Consider the following 19,981-nt stretch of genomic DNA (forward strand, 5'->3'; position numbering starts at 1 on the left):
TTTCACACAAATTGTGACTAAACTGAATCACTCTACACTTTGCCAAACAATTTAAATACATCAGGAGGAGGAAAGAAGGGGGATATACAGATGAGAGTAGGAATTTCAGATAGGTCTAAAGAAGGCTGGTAAAGCACTGGAGAACAGAGCAGGTCTAGGGGTTGGTAGGAAGGAGAGCAGCAGCTATAGCCAGAGAAGCAACTGTAGAAGTAATTGAAAATGGACCACAGGGAGCAGGAGAATGCAAAAACGTGGGTAAAGAAATACTGAAAGCAAACTTCACCTCCTTTTCAATCCTAACTCTCCTAACTTCAACTAAATAGAAAACCCTTCATGAACTTAACCATTTTTTTTTAAAGCAAGACACCCATGCACCAGTGGCTCACACCTGTAAAATCCTAGCTGCTCAGGAGGCTGAGATCTAAGTATTCATGGTTCAAAGTTAGCTCATTCAAGAAACTATCAAAAAGCCAGAAGTGGAGCTGTGGCTCAAGTGCTAAGAGCGGTAGGCTTGCATTCAAAAGCTCTAAGACAGCACCAAGGCTCTGAGTTGAAGCCCCAGGACTGGTGTGCATGCAAGAAAGCCACGTAGAGCTTAAAACCTTGAATTCAAGCCCTATTCCTGGTAGAAGGGAAAAAAGAAAGAAAGAAAAGAAAGAGGGAAAGAGGGAGAGAGGGAGCAAAGAGAGATAGAGAAAAGGAAGCGAAGGGAAGGAAAAAAAAAAAAAGAAATGAAGTTCTTCGAAGATGCCAGTTTTATTATCCAGGTATCAGCTCCCTGTTTGGAAGATAACATTAAAAAATTTTTGTGCCTCTTTTCGATGTTAACCACTTGAATTACATAAATATTTCACAACTCACAACGAAAAATTATAAATACTTCAAAGCTTAAATCTGATACATAATCCATTTGGGCATTGTTCTAAGTAATACCTATTGTAGAAAAGTGAAAACAGTCAATGAAGTACAATTTCTAGAATCCACTTAAAGTAACAAAGTATAGAATATTGTAAGGGATTTCTTTTAAAAAGAGGAATGTGAGGTATTTTGTGAAAGGCAAGTAGGACAGCTGGAACAAAGCTGCTGGAGCAACAGCTGTGTGCTATGTACTGTTCCTCTAAAACCACAAGCTAAAGTAACCCATGTCAGACAACTTCATTTCACTCAGTCAGTGGCTTCTTCCTAAATCGTCTCCTACAAAGAAATCTAAACAAAATACAAAATTTGCAATGATTTTAGGAAGGAGAAAAAAAACACTCTGAATCTCTATAAAATTAAAAACTGAGAATCATACTCTACTGAAGACAATCTAACTGAAAACCAAATTTTCCACATTGCTTTCACACCTACTAAAATAAGGATCACAAGCCAGATGCCCTGGTGACTGCCTATAGAACCAGGTATTGAGGAGTCTAAGGCAGGGGATTTAAGAGCAACCTGGCCAACACAGCAAGACATCCCTATCTCAATAAATGCACAAATACGTATCTTCATTGACTAATTAATGATCATAGAATCTCAGATTTCACAATAGGAAGGAAATAACCAGAAGACCCAATATTTGATGAGGTGTGAACTTCTTACCAGCAACTCAACCATTCTTAGCTCTCAAGTGTTTTATCACAAAACATGTGTAGTATAAGAAATCTGTCATCTCAGTCATTTGGCAATTAACATAGTTCACTTAAATTAATTCGTTGGCATAAAAGTTCCATGTTACTACCTAAAAACAATTACTACAGTGCTCAACGAGACTATCCACCCATCTAAATACCTGTAACTTGTTATTAAATTATCAAGACTTAACAGCTTGGTTTATATTTTCTCCACTTCTTTTTCCTTGGATTGACAAATCCCTGTAACTTTAATTTTGTTCTTCTCCACTTAATATACATGACTACGTACATTTGCATGTATGCATAAATATGTATGTCTAAGGCAAATTCCTTTATTTATTGGTACACATTCATTTCAAAGGAAAGAGATAAAATTTCTAATTTAATAGTCACATCTTTTCCATGTGATTTCTGAAACTTAAAATGCTAGCACCAATTCTTTCTTTGCAGTTTGGACAATTTAATATTGTTTTCCTTTCAGCTAACAAGTTGATCACTATTGTAATCTCAACTTCATGTAATTGCCTAGCCAAAAATAAGGTACTAGAAGAAAACCCACCAGGAAACAAGACAATGGTAGTTACCCTTCAAGACCTTACTCTCAAATCTATTTTATATTCCGAGTCTGAACTTCACAGAGAAATTAAAATAGGACTAATCCTGTCCAAAGACCTCTTTATTTTCCTTTTTCTTTTTGGGGCCAGTCCTGGAGCTTGAACTCAGGACCTGGGAGCTAGTGCTCTACCACTTTAGCCACAGTTCCACTTGGTGGGCTTTTTGATACTTAACTGGAGATAAAAGAGCCTCATGAATTCTCCTGCCCCAGCTGGCTTTGAACAGTAACCACTAGATCTCAACCTCTAGAGTAGCTAGAATTACAGACATGAGCCACCAGTGCACAGCCCCGATTTTTAAACATTGTATATTGTTTAGAAAATCTTAACACAAAATGATCCAAAAATTGTGATGCGCGCACACACACAACACACCACACACACGCACACACACACCCCCCACACCACACACACACACACATACACACACATACACACACACACACACACACACACACACACACACACACACACACACACACACACACACACACACACACACACACACAAAAGCAGGAGTGGCAATGTTAATGCAACAGGATGAAATCCAGAGTGAAGCACACACAAGAATGATACTATTTAAAAATGAAAGGTATGGGCCCAGCACCGGTGGCTCACGCCTGTAATCCTACCTACTCAGGAGACTGAGATCTGAGGATTGCGGTTCAAAGCCAGCCCAGGCAAGAAAATCCGTGAGACTTTTATCTCCAAGCCACTGAGGAAACCAGAAGTGGTGCAGTGGCTCAACTGGTAGAGCACTAGCCTTGAGCTGAAGAGCTGAGGGACAGACAGCATTCAGGCCCAGAGTTCAAGCCCCATGACAGACCCAAAAAAAGATATTTCCTAAAGTTCATTTACCAAGTCATACACTACCAAAGCAAAACAAAAACAGATGCAAGGAAAAAAATTGTCTTCAAAAGAACTTTAACAAATGTGTATTAGAATTTTCACAGATTAAACAAGCATGAAAAAAGAAGGGATACAGACTTATCAACGAATTCATTTGTACCTCATAAGCTACAAATATCATTCTCCGCTCATATGGCTGGAATGGTTGAAAAAGCAAGGGTAAATATGGCCATTAAGTATTGTGATGTTGCCTGGCATAATGATGGTACACCCATAATCCCAACTACTCAGGAGGCTGGGGCAGAAAACAGCCAGTTCAAGGCCAGCCTGAGCAACAAAGAAAAGCTTCAGAGAGGAGGAAAAAGGAAAAAAAAAAAAAGTAATGAAGATAAGTTAAAAAATGCAGAAGAAAAGCTTCCCAGACCTGAGTGTTTCATCATTTCCCTGGGAAAACTAATGAACAGAGAAAACCTTCTAGTCATATCCTGATAAATGTTTCCATTTCCAATTAAATGAATGTTATAGTCAAGTAGAAAAGTTATTTCCACAGAAATTTCATGCTACCCAGATAAATAAAGCAGTTATCTCTACCATTTTAATTTTTTTAAGTTAGAACACATTTTTTATACCCAACTAAATCATTTATCATGCAAAAGCTAATATATCATGAATATCTTTTAGTTTAAAGGACTTGAAAATGTTATTTAAATCACAATTAAAAAAAATAAAGATGTGCAGGAGTTAAAGGTTTAGCTCAATGGTAGATCACATAATATGTACTAGGCCCTGTCTAAGCACTGCAAAAATGAAATTAAAAATTAACACGTAGCTGTACAACATAGTGACTACAATCAATAACATACTATGTTTATTTTAGTGTGTGGATATTATCACCAAAAAAAAACTAAGTAATGCATATGTATCAATCATTCTACAATATATTTATACTTCCAAACATCATGTATACAATATATAAATTTTAACTCCTAATGAAAAAAAAAAAAAAACTAGAGGAATGCTTAAAACTGAAGCCATGGCCACGTGCCAGTGGCTTACACCTGTAATCCTAGCTATTCAGGAGGCTGAGATCTGAGGATCATGGGTCAAAGCTAGCCCCGGGCAGGAAAGTCTGTGAGACTCTTATCTCCAATTAACCACCAGAAAACCAGAAGTGGCACTGTGGCTCAAGTGGTAGAATGCTCACCTTGAGCTGAAGAGCTCAGGGACAATGCCCAAGCCCAGAGTTCAAGCCCTACAACCACTCAAAAAAAAAAAAAAAAAAAAACTGAAGCCAGTTACAATTTTACAGAAATGAGAAAAGCAAAAACCTTTAGTAACAGGATTGATACCACTAAATATTCTTAAACTGTTATAAAATATAATGCAAAAGACAAAAATTATTTTTAAAAATACCGCAATCTGGGCTGGGAAGATGGCTCAGTGGTAGAGCGCTTGCCTTGCATGCATGAGGCCCTGGGTTCCATTCCCCAGCACCACATAAGCAAAAAGAAAAAATCCAGAAGTGGCGCTGTGGCTCAAGTGGTAGAGCGCTAGCCTTGAGCTGAAGAGCTAAGGGACAGCGCCCAGGCCCAGAGTTCAGGCCCCACGACTGACCTCCCCCCCCCCAAAAAAAATACCGCAATCTCACATATTTAGTTGTCTTAAATAAACTCAATTTATGAGAAGGGTAGATGAATGTAGCAGGAAAAAAAAAAAACCTGCTAAATTCCTCCATTTTCCATAATTGAGAAAAACCACTGTCTATTTTCTAATCAAGCATACGTAGGAATATTGATAACATTAGGATAAACCCCAGTAGAAAACACATACACACACACAACCTGGACACACACACACACACACTAGGTGCATGAGGAGGGGCTGTTATTCAAAACCACAGAACTCGTGGCCAAATGTGTATTGATTGCCTAACCTAAACTTATCGATCCTTCCCAAGACATTCAGCAACAAAATTAAAGATTTACTCTTTAAGCAAAGAAAAAGTTGATCTCCTTTAAGCCTCACCTGGGGTGGTTTAAGTGTAAAGTTGACAAAGACAAGACACAACAAAAAACTTTTGATCACATGGTCATGAGCAGGGGAGATCAGGGTCATGGGAGATAGATGGGTTAGGCGCTATGTTTCTCCTTGATAAACCTGGCTTATTTCTTCCTTGATAAAAATTATCTTACAGAAACATACCTCCCAGCTATGTTAACATCGACCCCCTCGCAAACTCTAACCTACTAGTTTGCTTTTGTTTTTGGTTTTGGATTTTGCTTTCTTTTAGGCAGAATCTCACAATGTTGCCCAAGCTGGCTCCTACTCAGGATCCCCCTGACTTAGCTTCCCAAAAGCTAAGATTACACAAGCGCACAACCACATCCAGCATTTCACCTACTAGTTTTAACACCCGTTTATGATTTTTACTTAAATCAATTACCATGACTGTCAAAAGGTGATTTTTCTAATTCCATTACTTTCTGTAACTTCATTCATTAGTCTGAATTCTACACCAAGAACTTCTCAGTTATTTAGTAACATGGCGTATAAATTCTTTATGGATAATTATCCACTCTCTTAACAATTAAATTGTCCTGGAGTCAGCCAATAATTTTTTCAGGTCCAGTCTATGTCTCTGACAGGTTGCATCATTTGGGGTTTTATTTTACCATTTATTTCCCTACATTACAAAATACTGAGCTGGGAATGTGGCTTAATGGTAGAGTGCTGGCCATGCATGCATGAAGCCCTAGGTTCAATTCCTCAGAACCACATAAACAGAAAAGCTGGAAGTGCTGCAGTGGCTTAAGTGGTAGACCGCTAGCCTTGAGCAAAAAGAAGCTCAAGGATAGTGCCTTGGCCCTGAGTTCAAGCCCCAGGACTAGCAAAAAAAAAAAAAAAAGTTACAAAATACTCCAAGCTCATCTCACTCTTTTTCCTGTCCCAGCCCTAAAATCTTACATTTTTCTAAAATTCCTTCTAATAGAGTATGGTATTCAGAAACTAAAATCTGGAGTTAGAGATCCACTGCTCATAGGGTACCATTAGGGTACCATTTTCTAAAGCCTCTCAATAGAGCTGAAAGGTAGGGTGTGTGTGTGTATATCTGTAGTGGACCCTGGGTGTGTGTGTGTGTGTGTGTGTGTGTGTGTGTGTGTGTGTGTGTGTGTGTGTGTGTGTGTGTGTGTGTGTGTGTGTGTGTGTGTGTGTGTGTGTGTGTGTGTGTGTGTGTGTCTGTGTGTGTGTGTGTGTGTCTGTGTGTCTGTGTGTCTGTGTGTCTGTGTGTCTGTGTGTCTGTGTGTCTGTGTCTGTGTGTGTGTCTATGTGTGTGTCTGTGTGTGTCTGTGTGTGTTTGTGTGTGTCTGTGTCTGTGTGTCTGTGTGTGTGTACATATCTGTAGTGGACCCTGAGATGGGGCCCAAACTGGTATGATTCCATTTTGAGCCTTGCCTTTGTTTTAGGGATTTTAGACTTGATGGGCCTAGTTCCTGGAACGAAAAAAATACATCTGGTCACCCTCCCCTTAACAACCTAACCCACCCTTGATTGTTCAGTTAAAGACTGACCCGTGAAACAGATCAGTTGTAATCTGGCTCCAACTGGCTACACCACTTGCTTTTGGTAAACCCTGCCTTTTTGCACTTGCTTACGGTAGACCCCACCTTTTGCCCACCAAAAGGTAGACCTCACCTTACCCACTAAATTTGCCTGCCATTTTAAACCAAGGTGATAGGCTGGTTTAAACAGCCATTACAGACAAACTGTACCCTCATTGGCCACTTGCATGTGGTCTGGTAAGACTGTACAATCCTTTGTGTGTATTACAATCCCATTGGTCACCTGCGTGTGACCGGCCAGCCTTGACCTCATGGATTTTGCCTTTAAAAACCAAAGAATGTGGGCTGCTCGGGATTGTGAAACTGTGCTACAGCCCTGACCAGTCAGTGTAGGAACCTTCTCAGTAAAGTTGCTTCTTTGTTAACGACTTGGTTGCAGTGGGCTGTCACTCTGGACGACTAGGTGGGCTTGCCTGAGTAGGGGTCTTTCTACTACAATATCTAGACATATTATACTGCTCTATTTATCTAACTTGTAAAATCATGGTATCAATTATGCTGATACCAGTTTCATTCTAGCCTTCAGCCTTTCCACATTTACAGCTCCCTTCTTTTCAACGGTGAGAGGCTCCCAATTCACAAAATAAATTTATCTACTAATTCTAATACACAAAATTGTAAACCCACACTTCCCGTGACAAAAAAAAAAAAATATCAACTAGACTTCAGTGTTTGCTTTCAGGCATTTCTGTCTTTATCTTGAGGACATAGTCCAAACACTGGGTTTAAAAGTTACCAAAATTAGCTTTTTCCTTTACCCTTTCAATGTAGTTGTCATTCATTTGTTGGGGAGGAGGGGGGATCAGTTATTTATATCTCACCTTAATGTATTTTTTCTCCATTTTATTTATTGTTGTTTGCTTTTATGTTGAATATGTAAAACATTAACATAGCTCCAAAGGTCAGAATGGTACCTCCAAAGGGTCACTGTCTGCATCCCCTCTATCCCTCACTTTTACCCACCTCATTTTTACCCACTCTCCTCCAATAAATCCATCAATCTCATCTGTCCTTCCTGTCACTGTTTCTATACCCATAAGCAAATATACATGAATTTTCTAGTCAACTCCTTTCTTATGCTATAAGGTGGTACTTTTGCTCTTTATTGTTTCCACTGAACAATGTATCTTGCAAAGTACCCCCACAATTCACTGAGACCCGTTGTGTTCTTTTTTATAGCTGCGTAATGCTCCATTGAGTGACTACACCAGGTGTTACACAACTATTTTACTATTCAAGTTGCTTCCAATTTTTATCATTACAAAGAATGCCACAACCTTGCATATGTATATTGTTGAAGTGCATCTTCACAGTAATTTTCTAGAATTGGGACTACAGTCAAAAAGTAACCATGGAAACACTTAAGCATCTATCTTATCTCTTGTAATGTAATGCACTAAGAATACATCATTACTGTGTTATTCCTGCCCCACCAAAAATGTGTCATCTGGATCTAATCATGAAAAAACAGCAGTCAAGATCCAAATTGAGGGTACTCTATAGACAACTAACTTGTACTCTTTAAACAAAGACTAGGCCCAGTAGGTAGCTCATACCTGTAAATCCTAGCTACACAGTAGGCTGAAATCTGAGGATCGCATTCAAAGCCAGCCCAGACAGGAAAGTCTGTAAGACTATTATCTCCAATAAACTACTCAAAAAAAAACCAGAAGTAGTGCTGTGTAGAGCACCAGCCTGAAACACAAGGAGGCTCAGGGGCAGTGCCCAGGCCCTGAGTTGAAGCCCTGGTACTGGGATGGGGTGGGAGGGGTGGGGGGGAGACACAACTAAAAAAACTGTTCCAAATTAGACATGTATAGAGAATGCATTGTATAGACATGTATAGAGAATGCATGTTTCTCTAAACTATTCCAAATTAGACATGTATAGAGAATGCACTGTATAGTCTTTTTGTTTTCCTTTGTTTCTCTATAGACAGCATTATCAGAACTACTGGCAAAAAAAAAATTAACTGCACATATTTTGGTTCGGTTTATTATACTGTTCGTGTAAGCAAATATGATTCTTGGAAACTACACAGAAATACTTAACTATGGGGGGAAATAAAGCACATGGGGCAAAATGGCAGCAATGGGGAAATCTGGGGTTTTCTTTAATTTTAAAAGTAATAGTTATATTTTACCACATTCATTCATAATTTAGTACTGAACATTCATTTATGTATACAAAGATCTTTCTCCTAAGAAAATATAATCATACAAGGTGACATGTTAAGCTTGCTAGCAAGATTTAATTATCAATATATAACAACAAAAAGTTGTCCATAATTTTAAACTAGAATTTAATGCTATTCAGTAAGCTACATTCCTTTGAGAAAACAGTAAAAATAAAATACAACTTACAAGACATCAAAGAGGTCATCTAATTATGTCTCCAGTAGCACAATTTTAGATAAGATATTTCTTTGCTTCTCTGAGACATATTTTTCTTTCCAAAACAGAAATAAATCAAGTCTACCAAGGACATTAGTTGAAACTAAGTTTCAATCTCAAACACAAACTCAGCAGTTCTACTGCAAACTCATTCAACATCAAGGCCTTCAAGATTCAATAATTAGAGCAGACATGGACTCTAAATGTGAAGAAATTGTAAGAACACTTCATTTTACCAATGTTTATTCATATATATGTAAAAAAGTAGCACATAATAAAAAGCATCATCAAAATAAGCCTAAGCAGCTCTGAATAAACATAAAATAAATGTCAGAAAGGGAGAAGAAAAATTAACGAACTCTACTGTCTCCAGGCAGTAAAAATCTTTTCACTAATTATCACTTTCAGCAAGGAAGACACAAAGAATTGATATCCAAAAGACCGTTTTTCTTCACCAAATTTTAAAGAAAGAAATCCGTCTCAATTTTAAAAACAATGTTAAAAGGGACCCTTTTTTTTTTTTAAGAATTGAATAGGTGTGTGTGAGAATACATTCCTTTAATCTCAGCACTTGTAAAGCCTGAGGCAGGAAGATAGTGAGTTTGAGGCCAGGCTGGAATATATAACATGAACTGTCTCAAAAAAAATTAAAAATATTACTTTAAGTCTTCCCATCCCTTCTGAAGTTACCAAGGAAACCAAGGAAACCAAGGAAAAGTAACATTCTTAACTTCAGAACTTCTCTCTGCCCGTTTGATACAAGCACCATCCTCGGTAAGGAAATGTTTTGCCTGAGTACCTAGAATTTGGATTACAGCACAGTCTGCAGGCCCATTTCAACTGCAAGAAGTCTCTTAGGTTTTAATGTTAGCAACTGATTCGTAAATTATTGAAAATTTAGGGCTGGGAAGGTGACATAGTGGTAGTGCGCTTGCCTTGCATGTGTGAGACCCTGGGTTCAATTCCTCAGCACCACAGAAGCACAAAAAGCCAGAAGTGGCACTGTGGCTCAAGTGGTAGAGCACTAGCCTTGAACTAAAGAGCAGAGGGACAGCGCCCAGGCCCAGAGTTCAGACCCCACGACAAGAAAAAAGAAAAAAAAATTCTCAATAATTATTTGCACAAAAAATAAACCTAGTGTGCATAGTGGTTCATAGTGGTGCATAAGCATTAGCAGTTTAAGGGACTTCTAATTGCAGTAAATGTCTTCAAGACGTAACAATGGAATAACAATTGAAGAGTTCAAACTCCCAACCTTGACATGTTAATCAAGTAACTAACAACACAAATAAGTCTTGAAATCTTTCTAAGATCTCTGTCCCAAGAAAAGACAATGAAAAACTACTTCCTGAAAGACAAACTCCAGGTAAAAAGCAATGTTTGAGTCAGGTCCAGATGAACAGGTTTTCCGACTAAAACTTAAGATATAAACCAACTACTCCAAAATCTGTCAATATGCTGAGAAACATTCTTAGAACATTAAAAGAACTGGGAAAACTGTCTCTTTAAATTCATAAAACATGTATAGCCTCCTCTCAGAGTTGCTTAAGTATTAACCCAAAAAAACAATGATTACTCCTTTTGGGTTTTTTATTTTGGTGCTAGAGATTAAACCCAGCAGCTGGTACATGCTAAACACACACACTGCCACTGAACTACGTCACTCCCCATCCTGTTACTTTTTAAAAATTACGTCTAAAAAGATTAAAAAAAAAAAAAGTTCCCAACACATACTGAAAGCAAAATAATAGGTGTGATGACTCACATTTGTAATCTTAGCTATGTAGGAGGTAAGACAGGGAACTCTGGTTCCAGGACAATCAGTTCAAGAGACTCCATCCCATGCAATGGCTGTGCACATTAGCACATTCACCTATTACTTCAGCTTTGAGCTAGCTAAAAGAGCTAAGTGTAACAGAACATGCCTGGTCATCAGCAACACAGGGAAGCATTAGTAGGTGGATGACAGCCTCACCAGCCAGGGCATAAGTCCCTACCTCAAAAGGAACCAAAGCAAGATGAATTAGTGGCATAGCTCAAGTGGTAGAGCACCAGTCTAGTGAGATGCCCTGAGTTTAGTCCCCAGATGTACCAAAAAAAAAAAAAAATTCATCACATAAATACCATACAGAAGTGAGAGAGAGAGATGGTTGGGGTGCAGTGGGAAGATTACAAATTTTGTTTTGAAAGGACACCAACATACAGAAGAACAGCAAATAAAGTTAGCTATTATTACGTACTCAGAAGATGGCGCTGGACTGAATGATGTTCAGGAAGTATTTATTCCAAAAGTCCTAAAGATGTATGAGTGTGCCTTTTTAAATGAGAAAAGTGAGACTCGGAACTAAAGAACCTTGACTGAAGACACATGTGACTAGTTTGAATAAAAAAAGAATCCTAGAACTTCAGCGGTGATTTGTTGGACCAAACCCACTATTTTATGAAAATGAAGCCTTAAAGAGATTACAAGAAATTACCCAAAGTTCCTGGGTAGGAGATGAAAACGCCAGATACAACTATCTCTCCTTTCCACTCTTTACAAAGTCAAAATCACGTCTCAACCAGCTTATTCATTTTACCTGCCAACAGAAGAAAAAGGAGCAAGCCAGGCACTGGTGGCATACACCTCTTAGCTACTCAGGAGGCTGAGAACTGAGGATTGAGGTTCAAAACCAGCCTCTGTCTGTGTTTATCTCTAACCAACAAAAAACAAGCTATTGCTCAAGTGGTAGAGAGCACTAGCCTTGAGCACAAAAGCTAGGGATGGCGATCAGGCTTCAGCTGAAGCACCAGGACCAGCATAGGTGCACAGACAAACAAAAAGTATAAGCAAGGAAACACAAAGGTCACATACTTAGCACATATACTTAGCACTTACATTTCAATCACAGATTTGTTGTATACACTAGTAAGATGGAAAAGAAACTTTGTTACCTGAATTTCCCAATTTGTAGCTCTTTATATGCACAGAAGATAGCAATCTAAGGTCAAACAGAAAACTAAAGGCAAAAGTTGTTTAATTTTTCACTTGTAAACTTGTTTCTAATATCTTTCCTGTTCAAGGCAACATAATAAAAAATATTATACTAAAAGCTACTATTAAAAGGTAGCATTTCAAAAGTCTTCAAAAAAATCAACAACCAATTTGTGCCATTCTAGTCTACAAAAAAAAATCTTTATTGAAAATGATTACTCTGCTGCCTGTTTTCACTCCAGTTTCTACATGTATATAATCACAACAGAATAAATCTTAATTCAGACAATAAAGATTAATAATAAAGTATGAAGTCTTTCTATGTACTAGACTTTGACATGTTAACTTATTCAGTAGCTTCTCAATTCCTAATTTGGGTGGTACTTATTTCTTCAGCTTTCAGATGAGAAAATCTGACTGACACAGCAGTTAAGTAACTTGTTTTAAGACTGTAGGTTGAATAAATGACAGAGCTGGCTGGGTAGTAAGCCACCAGGTATCAACTTTAGAGCCTCAATTTCTATTTCATTGGCCCCAAGCCATCTCCCAGCACACACGTTTTTCCAAGTTAGCCTGAGACTCCCCATACTCAAATATGATTGCCATTCTCCCTACCACCAAGCCTACATCTCATTTGTGTTTGTCTATTTGTTTATTTTGTGAAGTGTTGGGGGTCAAATCCAAGGAATCTTGTATTCTAAGCAAGGGCTTAGGTGAGCATCCCAACCCTACCGTGCTTTGATCAATCTTTCCCACACTGACTTTTCGGAATCTGAGTTCTATTTGCATTAAACACATTACAGACCTGTACACAGGCATGATTTAAAAAAAAAAAAAAAAAGGCTGGGGGGAAGCCAGTCACCGGTGGCTCACGCCTGTAATCGTAGCTACTCAGGAGGCTGAGATCTGAGGATCACGGTTCAAAGTCAGCCAGGAGAAGGAAAGTCGGTGAGACTCTCTCTTATCTCCAATAAACTACTCAGAAAACTGGAAGTGGCGACGTAGTTCAAGGGGTAGAGCGCTGCCTTGAGCTGAAGAGCACAGGGACAGCACCCAAGCCCAGAGTTCAAGCCCCACGAACAGCAACAACAACAAAAAAGGTTTCCACTAATGGTGTACATATTACATGCCAGATAACAAATTAAGATCTTTCTTCAAATTCAAAAGTTGTAAAGAATATGTCATAAGATCTACTTGTAGGAAAATTGAGGCTCAGAGAAATTTCTCACAGTCAATAAGTAACAAAACAAAAGACACATTCAAGTTTTGTATGATTCAAAGTTCATACTTGTGCATGTATATATACATACACATATCTTTCTCATATGCATCTTTACTTATTTGGTGTCATCTAAAGCACCTAGATGCTGTATCATTTATAAAGAAGTATTCTTTAACAAGCAAGTTGCAGAAAACCATTGCAAAGATAGCAGTTACCAAAGATAAGATTAATTAAATGGGTTCTAATACTAGTTCCCAAAAATAAAGGCTTAAATACCAAAAATAACTTACAAATACCATTACATTAAATTGGTAAAATAATAAACTGACGTGTCGCTGCTTAAATGTTTTAGGAATACTGGAAACCAGTATGATTCCTCTACCTCTAGACTCGCTCCACTCCTAAACATGAGTCTAATCACCAAGGAAATTCTTAGCTATAAACTTTTCTGGGGTTTGGGGGATTTGGGGGGGGGGAGGGAAGCTTTGTTTTATTTACCAGAGCTGGAGACCAAACTCAGGGCCTTGCACTTGCCAGGCAAGTGCACTTCCACTGAGCTAAATCCCCAACCCCAAATTGTTTAATTTTGCCATCAGTTATTTAAAAACAAAACACTCTTGGCCCTAGGGAAATGGCAAACAATGTGAAAGAAAGCAAGCCCAGAGTCTGCTTAACTAACCTCACCTTGTTTTAACACACTAAGGAGCACACCTGTAAAAGCTCATTACCTAAACATCCTCTCTTCCTGGATACAAAGGTTTCTGCAGCAGGTTTTAATCACCTTGCATATTATGGCAGCAATCGCTGTGCACTTATTCAATGTGAAAGGTGACAATCACGTTTACGTTGCGATATTCTGTATTTTAACGCCACTATAAACATTAGCATGAAATGAAATCGGCTATCCATGCATTCCATGACAAATGTGTGAAACAGATTTTAAAAAGGAAAGAAAATTCATCATCTTTACTCTTTTACAGAGAGAGGGGGGAGGGGGGGGAATCTGACATCTGATTCAACTGGGTATTCTCTCCCAACATATGCCACACCTTCTAGGTTGACAAAAGAGAGCGGTATCTGGTTCTTTTTCTTTCTTTCTTTCTTTAAAAATCCAAAGAGGAGCCCACTCAGACCTCGTGCCAGCAGCAAATTCTAAAACGAAGAATTCCACAGCTAACACAAACCCGCTTTCCCCTTTCCAACAGCCAGAAGAGGGTGGGGAGCGGTGGGGGAGAGGCGGGTTGAACCCAGAACGCACGAGTGGGCCACCCGAGGCTGGCTCATCCCAAACTTCACCTTGGCACCGCCAGAGGCAGGAAGGCATCAGGAATTCCTAGGAAATGGTCTCGCCCCTATCAAAGCACATTTTTAACTTCCTCCAAGCCTCCATTTCCCCGGGGCATTATCAACACACTCCCACCCGGACGTATTACCTAAGAGGCGACTTGTGGGAAAAGGGCACGCGCGCACACACACACACACACACACACACACACACACACACACACACACACACACACAAAGAAAACACGCGCAGCTCACAAGCGGGCGGCCAGCCTCGACCCGCGCGGAGAAGCCCCGAGGGCGCAGGGGACCCGGAGCCCGAGCGGCCCCGGCGGTCGCGCCGACGGGACCTGCGCGCTCGCGAGGTCCGGCTCCAGCCCGCGCCCGACGCCCGGGCCCCCGGGGCAGGAAGCCGGGCTCCGCCGCGCTGCGGCCGGAGCGATAAGGTGGTCGGGCGCTTCCCACCCCGCCCGCTCCGCCCTCCCCGGCCGCATTCCTGAGAAGCCGGACTCCTCGGACGCCGCGCGAGCCGGGGGGCCGGGCGGGCAGGAGCGCGACGTGTGGCCGCGGGGCATCGGCGCCGAGCCCGCCCCGCGCCCGCAGCCCGCAGCCCGTCCGCCCCCCGCGCCCGAGCGGCGCCTGCCGGGCGGGGTCGCAGCGGCCACCCCGCCACAGGTAGCGCGAGCCCGCGCCCGCCGCCGCCCCGCAGGCCCGCTCCCCGCACCTGGATGAACTGGATGGTGAGCGCCGACTTGCCCACGCCGCCGCCGCCGACCACCACGAGCCGGTACTTCTCCTGGCCCGAGCCGTCCCGCCAGCCGGCCGCGGCCATGGGGACGCCGCCGAGCCCGGCCGCGCCGAGCCGCCGCCGCCGCCGCCGCCGCCGCGCGCCCTAGGCCCGGCTTCGGGGACGTGTGCGGCCGGCGGGTTCCGGGCGAGCGGCCGGGCGGGGGTCCCGGGCGCCCCGGAGGTTGCTGGGAGGGTCGGCCCGCTCCGCAGCACGGCCCCTGGGGTTGACTGGGTGCCACCCGAGGCGCAGAGCGTCCCGGGACACACCGGGAACCAGGGGTGGCCGCGGCCAGGGGGACGCGCTCCTCTCCGCAGCTCCACGGGAGAACCGAACGCAGCCTCCAGCGCCGCTACAAATGGCCGTCTGGGGGCCGGGCCGCCGGGCTGGGGCGCTGCATATGCATGAGGGGGCGGGGCGGGGCCGCGCCCGCCGGGGCTCCGGGGCTGGGGTTCCGCGCGTCCACCCCGGGCTGCGGACCCCACCGCGGTGCCGCCCCAGTCCCGGCCCCGGAGCGCGTGCGTGCCAAGTGCGGTCGTGAGCGTGAGGCGAGAGTGGGGGGAAGTCGAGAAAACGACGGATGACCGTAATGGTATAGGTCAGGGACTGTGTGGATGAACAACAACGTGTGGACGAAAACCACACTTATTAACTGAAGTTAGGTTAGAGAGAGTACATACCCTGCTTCAGAGTTCAGATGGTAACTGCACTTACGTTAAAAAAAGAAAAAAGTATAGGCAGTGATTGAGGATGAGAGCTGACAGGGTAAATTGTGGCAGGACTCTGTGAGAAGAACAGGAATATGGGGAATAAATCACAGTGGCTGAGTCTGCTTAGACAGGCGTGGATATAGTAGATTGTGTGTATGTTGGTACAGTGTCCTGATGTGTGAGGAATGTATGGTAATCGCAAATGCAGAGTGTAAGAGATCAGTATTTACTTGGTGACATGCTTTCTACCTGCCAGGCAGTCTGCCCAATTAGGCATGTTTTCATGGGCTGTTAGTATTTACTTGGTGACCTGCTACCTAGCAAGCGGTCTGCTCCATGCTACAGATGTTTTTAGGCACATACTTGTGTCCCTACCCTCAAGGAACTTGGATTCAATGGTGGAGACAACCAAGGCACCAGGCGAATTATAAGGCATAGTGATCAGGCACCACGGTGTGTACTCAGTAGACAAGCACTCACCCCCAGAGTCGGGTGGTCAGAGGACGCTTTCCAAAAATACCTGAAAAATAAATCATATACATAAATGTACAATTGGAAGAAAAATATCCCAGTGAAAGGAAACCACATATGCAAAAGGTAGATCTGAGGAGGAAAGCATTGGCATGATGTTCAGTGCCAGTGGTTGTGATTGGTAAAAGCTGATTCTCTGTGTGTGCACCAGTTTGATTAACTGTAACATGAACCACAGCTGTATGGAAAGGCAGTATAGAGTAGCAGTAAAGATCATGGGCTCTGGGGCCAGAAAGGATTAAATTCTACCTATGTTCACCAATGGTAGTGAGAGCTTAACCTCTGCACCTCAGTTTCCTCCTCCCCAAAATGGAGGTATTTTAATAAGAAATAAATTAACATAATACACCTAAAACAGCTGGGAGCCTGTGGCTCCTAGCTACTCAGGAGACTGAGAATGAGGATCTCAGTTTGAAGCCAGCCTGGGCAGACAAATTTAAAGATTCTGATCTACAATTAACCAAAAAGCCCAAAGGGGAGGTGTGATTTAAGTGGTAGAGCACCAAACTAGATTGAATAAGCTAAGTAAGATGTGTGAAGTTTAAGCCCCAGTACCAGAAAAAGTAAAAAAAAAAAAAAAAAAAAAAAAAAAAAACCTTTTATTTGGGAAATAATTTTAATATGTAAAGTATAAAGAATACTCATAGATTCTTTATGCAAATTTAAATTTCTTTTTTTACTATTATCAGAGTCATTTTTTAAATTTTTTGTTGTTGGTGGTGGTGATCATGAAGCTTGAACTCTGGGCCTGGGCACTGTCCCTGAGCTCTTCAGCTCAAGGCGAGCACTCTACCACTTTAGCCACAGCGCCACTTCCGGTTTTCTAGTGGTTTATTGGAGATAAGAGTCTCACCGACTTTCCTGCACAGGCTGGCTTTGAACCATGATCCTCAGATCTCAGCCTCCTGAGTAGCTAGGATTACAGGTGTGAGTTACCGCTGCCTGGCTTTATTTTTATTGTAAAGGTGACAGGGGGGTTACAGTTACATAGTCAGACGGTAATGTGTATATTTTTTGAACAGTGTAAAAATATGGAATGCCTCACAAATTTGCATGTCATCCTTGCACAGGGGCCATCAGAATCTTCTCTATATCCTTCCCATTTTAGTATATGTGCTGCCAAACCAGCGCCCAGATTTTCTTACTACAAACATTTTTTACTTGCTTTATTGTTGCATTCTTCTCTCTCTCTCAGTAGGTCTAACATTGACTGGAATACTTTTGTGCAATCTTTCACTCATCTTTATCAGTTGACTTAACATCATTTAGAGCATTTTTCTCCTCTAGAACAGGATCCAGAATCCAGTCAGCCACTGCTTTTAATTGTCAGATCTCTGATTTGTATCAGTATGGTACAAAATGGTTCATTTAAGAAGCTTTTGGGCTTTGTTTTTGTTTCGGGTTTGGGTTTTTTGAGGTTGTTGTTTGTTTGTTGCTTTGCTAAGAATTGGAATCAGGGCCTTGTTCATGCAAGGCAAGCATTCTGATCCTGAGCTACACCTCCCAGCCAAGCAGCTTTGCTCTCTATCCTGTTCTCTTGTTCTCTCTCTCCTCTCCTCTTCTCTCTGCTTCTCTCTCTCCTCTCTTCATTCTCTCCCCTCCCCTCCCTTCTCCCCTCTTCCTTCCACACCATCACCCCCCCCTGCCACACACACACACACACACACATTTTTATTGTTTTGTTTGGTTTGGGGTTTTGACCTGGTCTTACGATGTAGCTCAACTTCAAATTTATAATCTTCCCACCTGAGCCTCGGGTAGCTGGAAATACTAACCAACACCACCTCAGTGTAATTTTATTGTTATTATTAAGGCATTGTTGAGAGGGGTTACCATTTCATAAGTCAGGTACTTAGTACATTTCTTTTTTGGACAATGTCACCCTTTCCTTTGCTATCCCCCAATTTCTCTCTCCTAGCTCTGCCCACAAGTTACATAGGTCATTTTCCACCTAGTGTATACTGAAGAGCATGATTGCATTTGTTTACCCTCCCTCCTCTGTGTGCTCCCACTTTGCCATCCATAAAAAAAACAAAAGCAAAAGCAAAAACAAAAACAATACTACCAACAACAAAAAACTACCCATGTTTGAAGCAGCATTTTTTTTAAAATACTGATTACGCAGCAATAGGGGCTGGAAAAGCCTCAACAACACATATTACTACCAGTGTGAAAGAGTAAGGAGAAAAAGAGAAAGAACAGAAATGAGAGCCTATATCAAGGAAATGGTGAGAAAGGGCCTGCCATGTTTCCCCCGATGCCTCTCAATGTGTGCCTAGCCCTGCAATTCCTCATAATCCCTCAGGACTCAGAAGATGATTCAAGAGTTCTGCCTCCAAGGAGGAGAACATGGACAGCTGAGCAAAATTTTCAGTACTTGGAAGGTTGATGCTGGAGAATCACTATTTTGAGGCCATGCTGGGCTACATATCAAGACCCTCTCTCAAAAACAACTGTATGCCAGTGGCTTGTGCCTGTAATCCTTGCCACCAGAGAGGCTGAGATGAGAAAGATCATGTTTCCAAACAACATAAGGTATGTACATGAGACCACTTCTCAACTAATGGATGGCACAGTAGCACACACGGTGTGTGAGAGAGATCAGGAGACTGGGCTCCAGTCCAGTCTGCAAAAAAGTCCACAAATTTTATCTCAATGGAAGAAGCTGGTGATATATGTCTGTTATCCCAGCTATGACAGGCAGCCTAAAATAGAAGGATCACTGTCCAGACTCATGCCTGAGCAAGAAGCAAGACCCTATCTGAAAAATAATCAGGATGCCACTGGCTCACACCTGTAATCTTAACTACTCAGGAGGCTGAGAGCTACTTGGAAGATACCTGTTTAAAGCCAGCCCAGGCAAGTCTGCAAGACCCCCATCTCCAATTAGCTAGCAAAAAGCTGAGTAGAGACTTTATCTCCAATTAACCAGTTAAAAAAAAACCCTGAGGAATGGGTCAAGGGGTAAAGCACCAGGCATGAACAAGCAAGCGAAGCAAGTTCAAGGCCTCTCTAAGTTTAAGCCCCAATATTTAGGGAAGGAAGAAAGCAAAAAAAGGATGGGAGGTGTGGTATAGCTGTAGAGCACCTGCCAAGCAAGCAAGAACCTGAGTTCCAATCCCAGTACTAGCAAAGGAAAACATAAAATAAAAAGAAAAGAAACAATAAAATATACAAGCTGAGATCTCATATATATATATATATATATGATGGCCAGAGTTTGTAGAGAGAAAACTCATTTTTAGGAGAACCTGTACTCTGACCTACTTTTCAACCCAAGTTTTAATTAAGATTTTCTTTCCTTCCTCTTCTGTACTACTTTGATCCATGTGTATAGGACAAAGCTAACACTGTAGATCATGTGTGTTCATTGCCTTCCTT

General features: G+C 41.7%; 1 protein-coding gene and 1 non-coding gene across 2 annotated transcripts in view; both read right to left on the reverse strand.

Moving 5' to 3' along the window:
* Rras2 (RAS related 2) overlaps positions 1-15,659 on the reverse strand; it is a 64,718-nt gene extending 49,059 nt beyond the window's left edge. The window contains exon 1 of the mRNA XM_070019439.1: positions 15,297-15,659. Coding sequence (XP_069875540.1) covers positions 15,297-15,404 — 108 coding nt within the window. The 5' untranslated portion in view covers positions 15,405-15,659. The remainder of the gene's footprint in view (positions 1-15,296) is intronic.
* A 1,966-nt stretch (positions 15,660-17,625) lies between these two features.
* On the reverse strand, positions 17,626-17,731 carry LOC138825063 (U6 spliceosomal RNA). The gene has a single exon (XR_011371325.1). It is a non-coding gene; the product is annotated as a U6 spliceosomal RNA (small nuclear RNA).
* Positions 17,732-19,981: the final 2,250 nt, after the last annotated feature.

The sequence above is a fragment of the Dipodomys merriami genome, unplaced genomic scaffold (assembly GCF_024711535.1).
Source record: "Dipodomys merriami isolate MVZ:Mamm:240054 unplaced genomic scaffold, mDipMer1.0.p SCAF_133, whole genome shotgun sequence".
NCBI classification, from domain to species: domain Eukaryota; kingdom Metazoa; phylum Chordata; class Mammalia; order Rodentia; family Heteromyidae; genus Dipodomys; species Dipodomys merriami.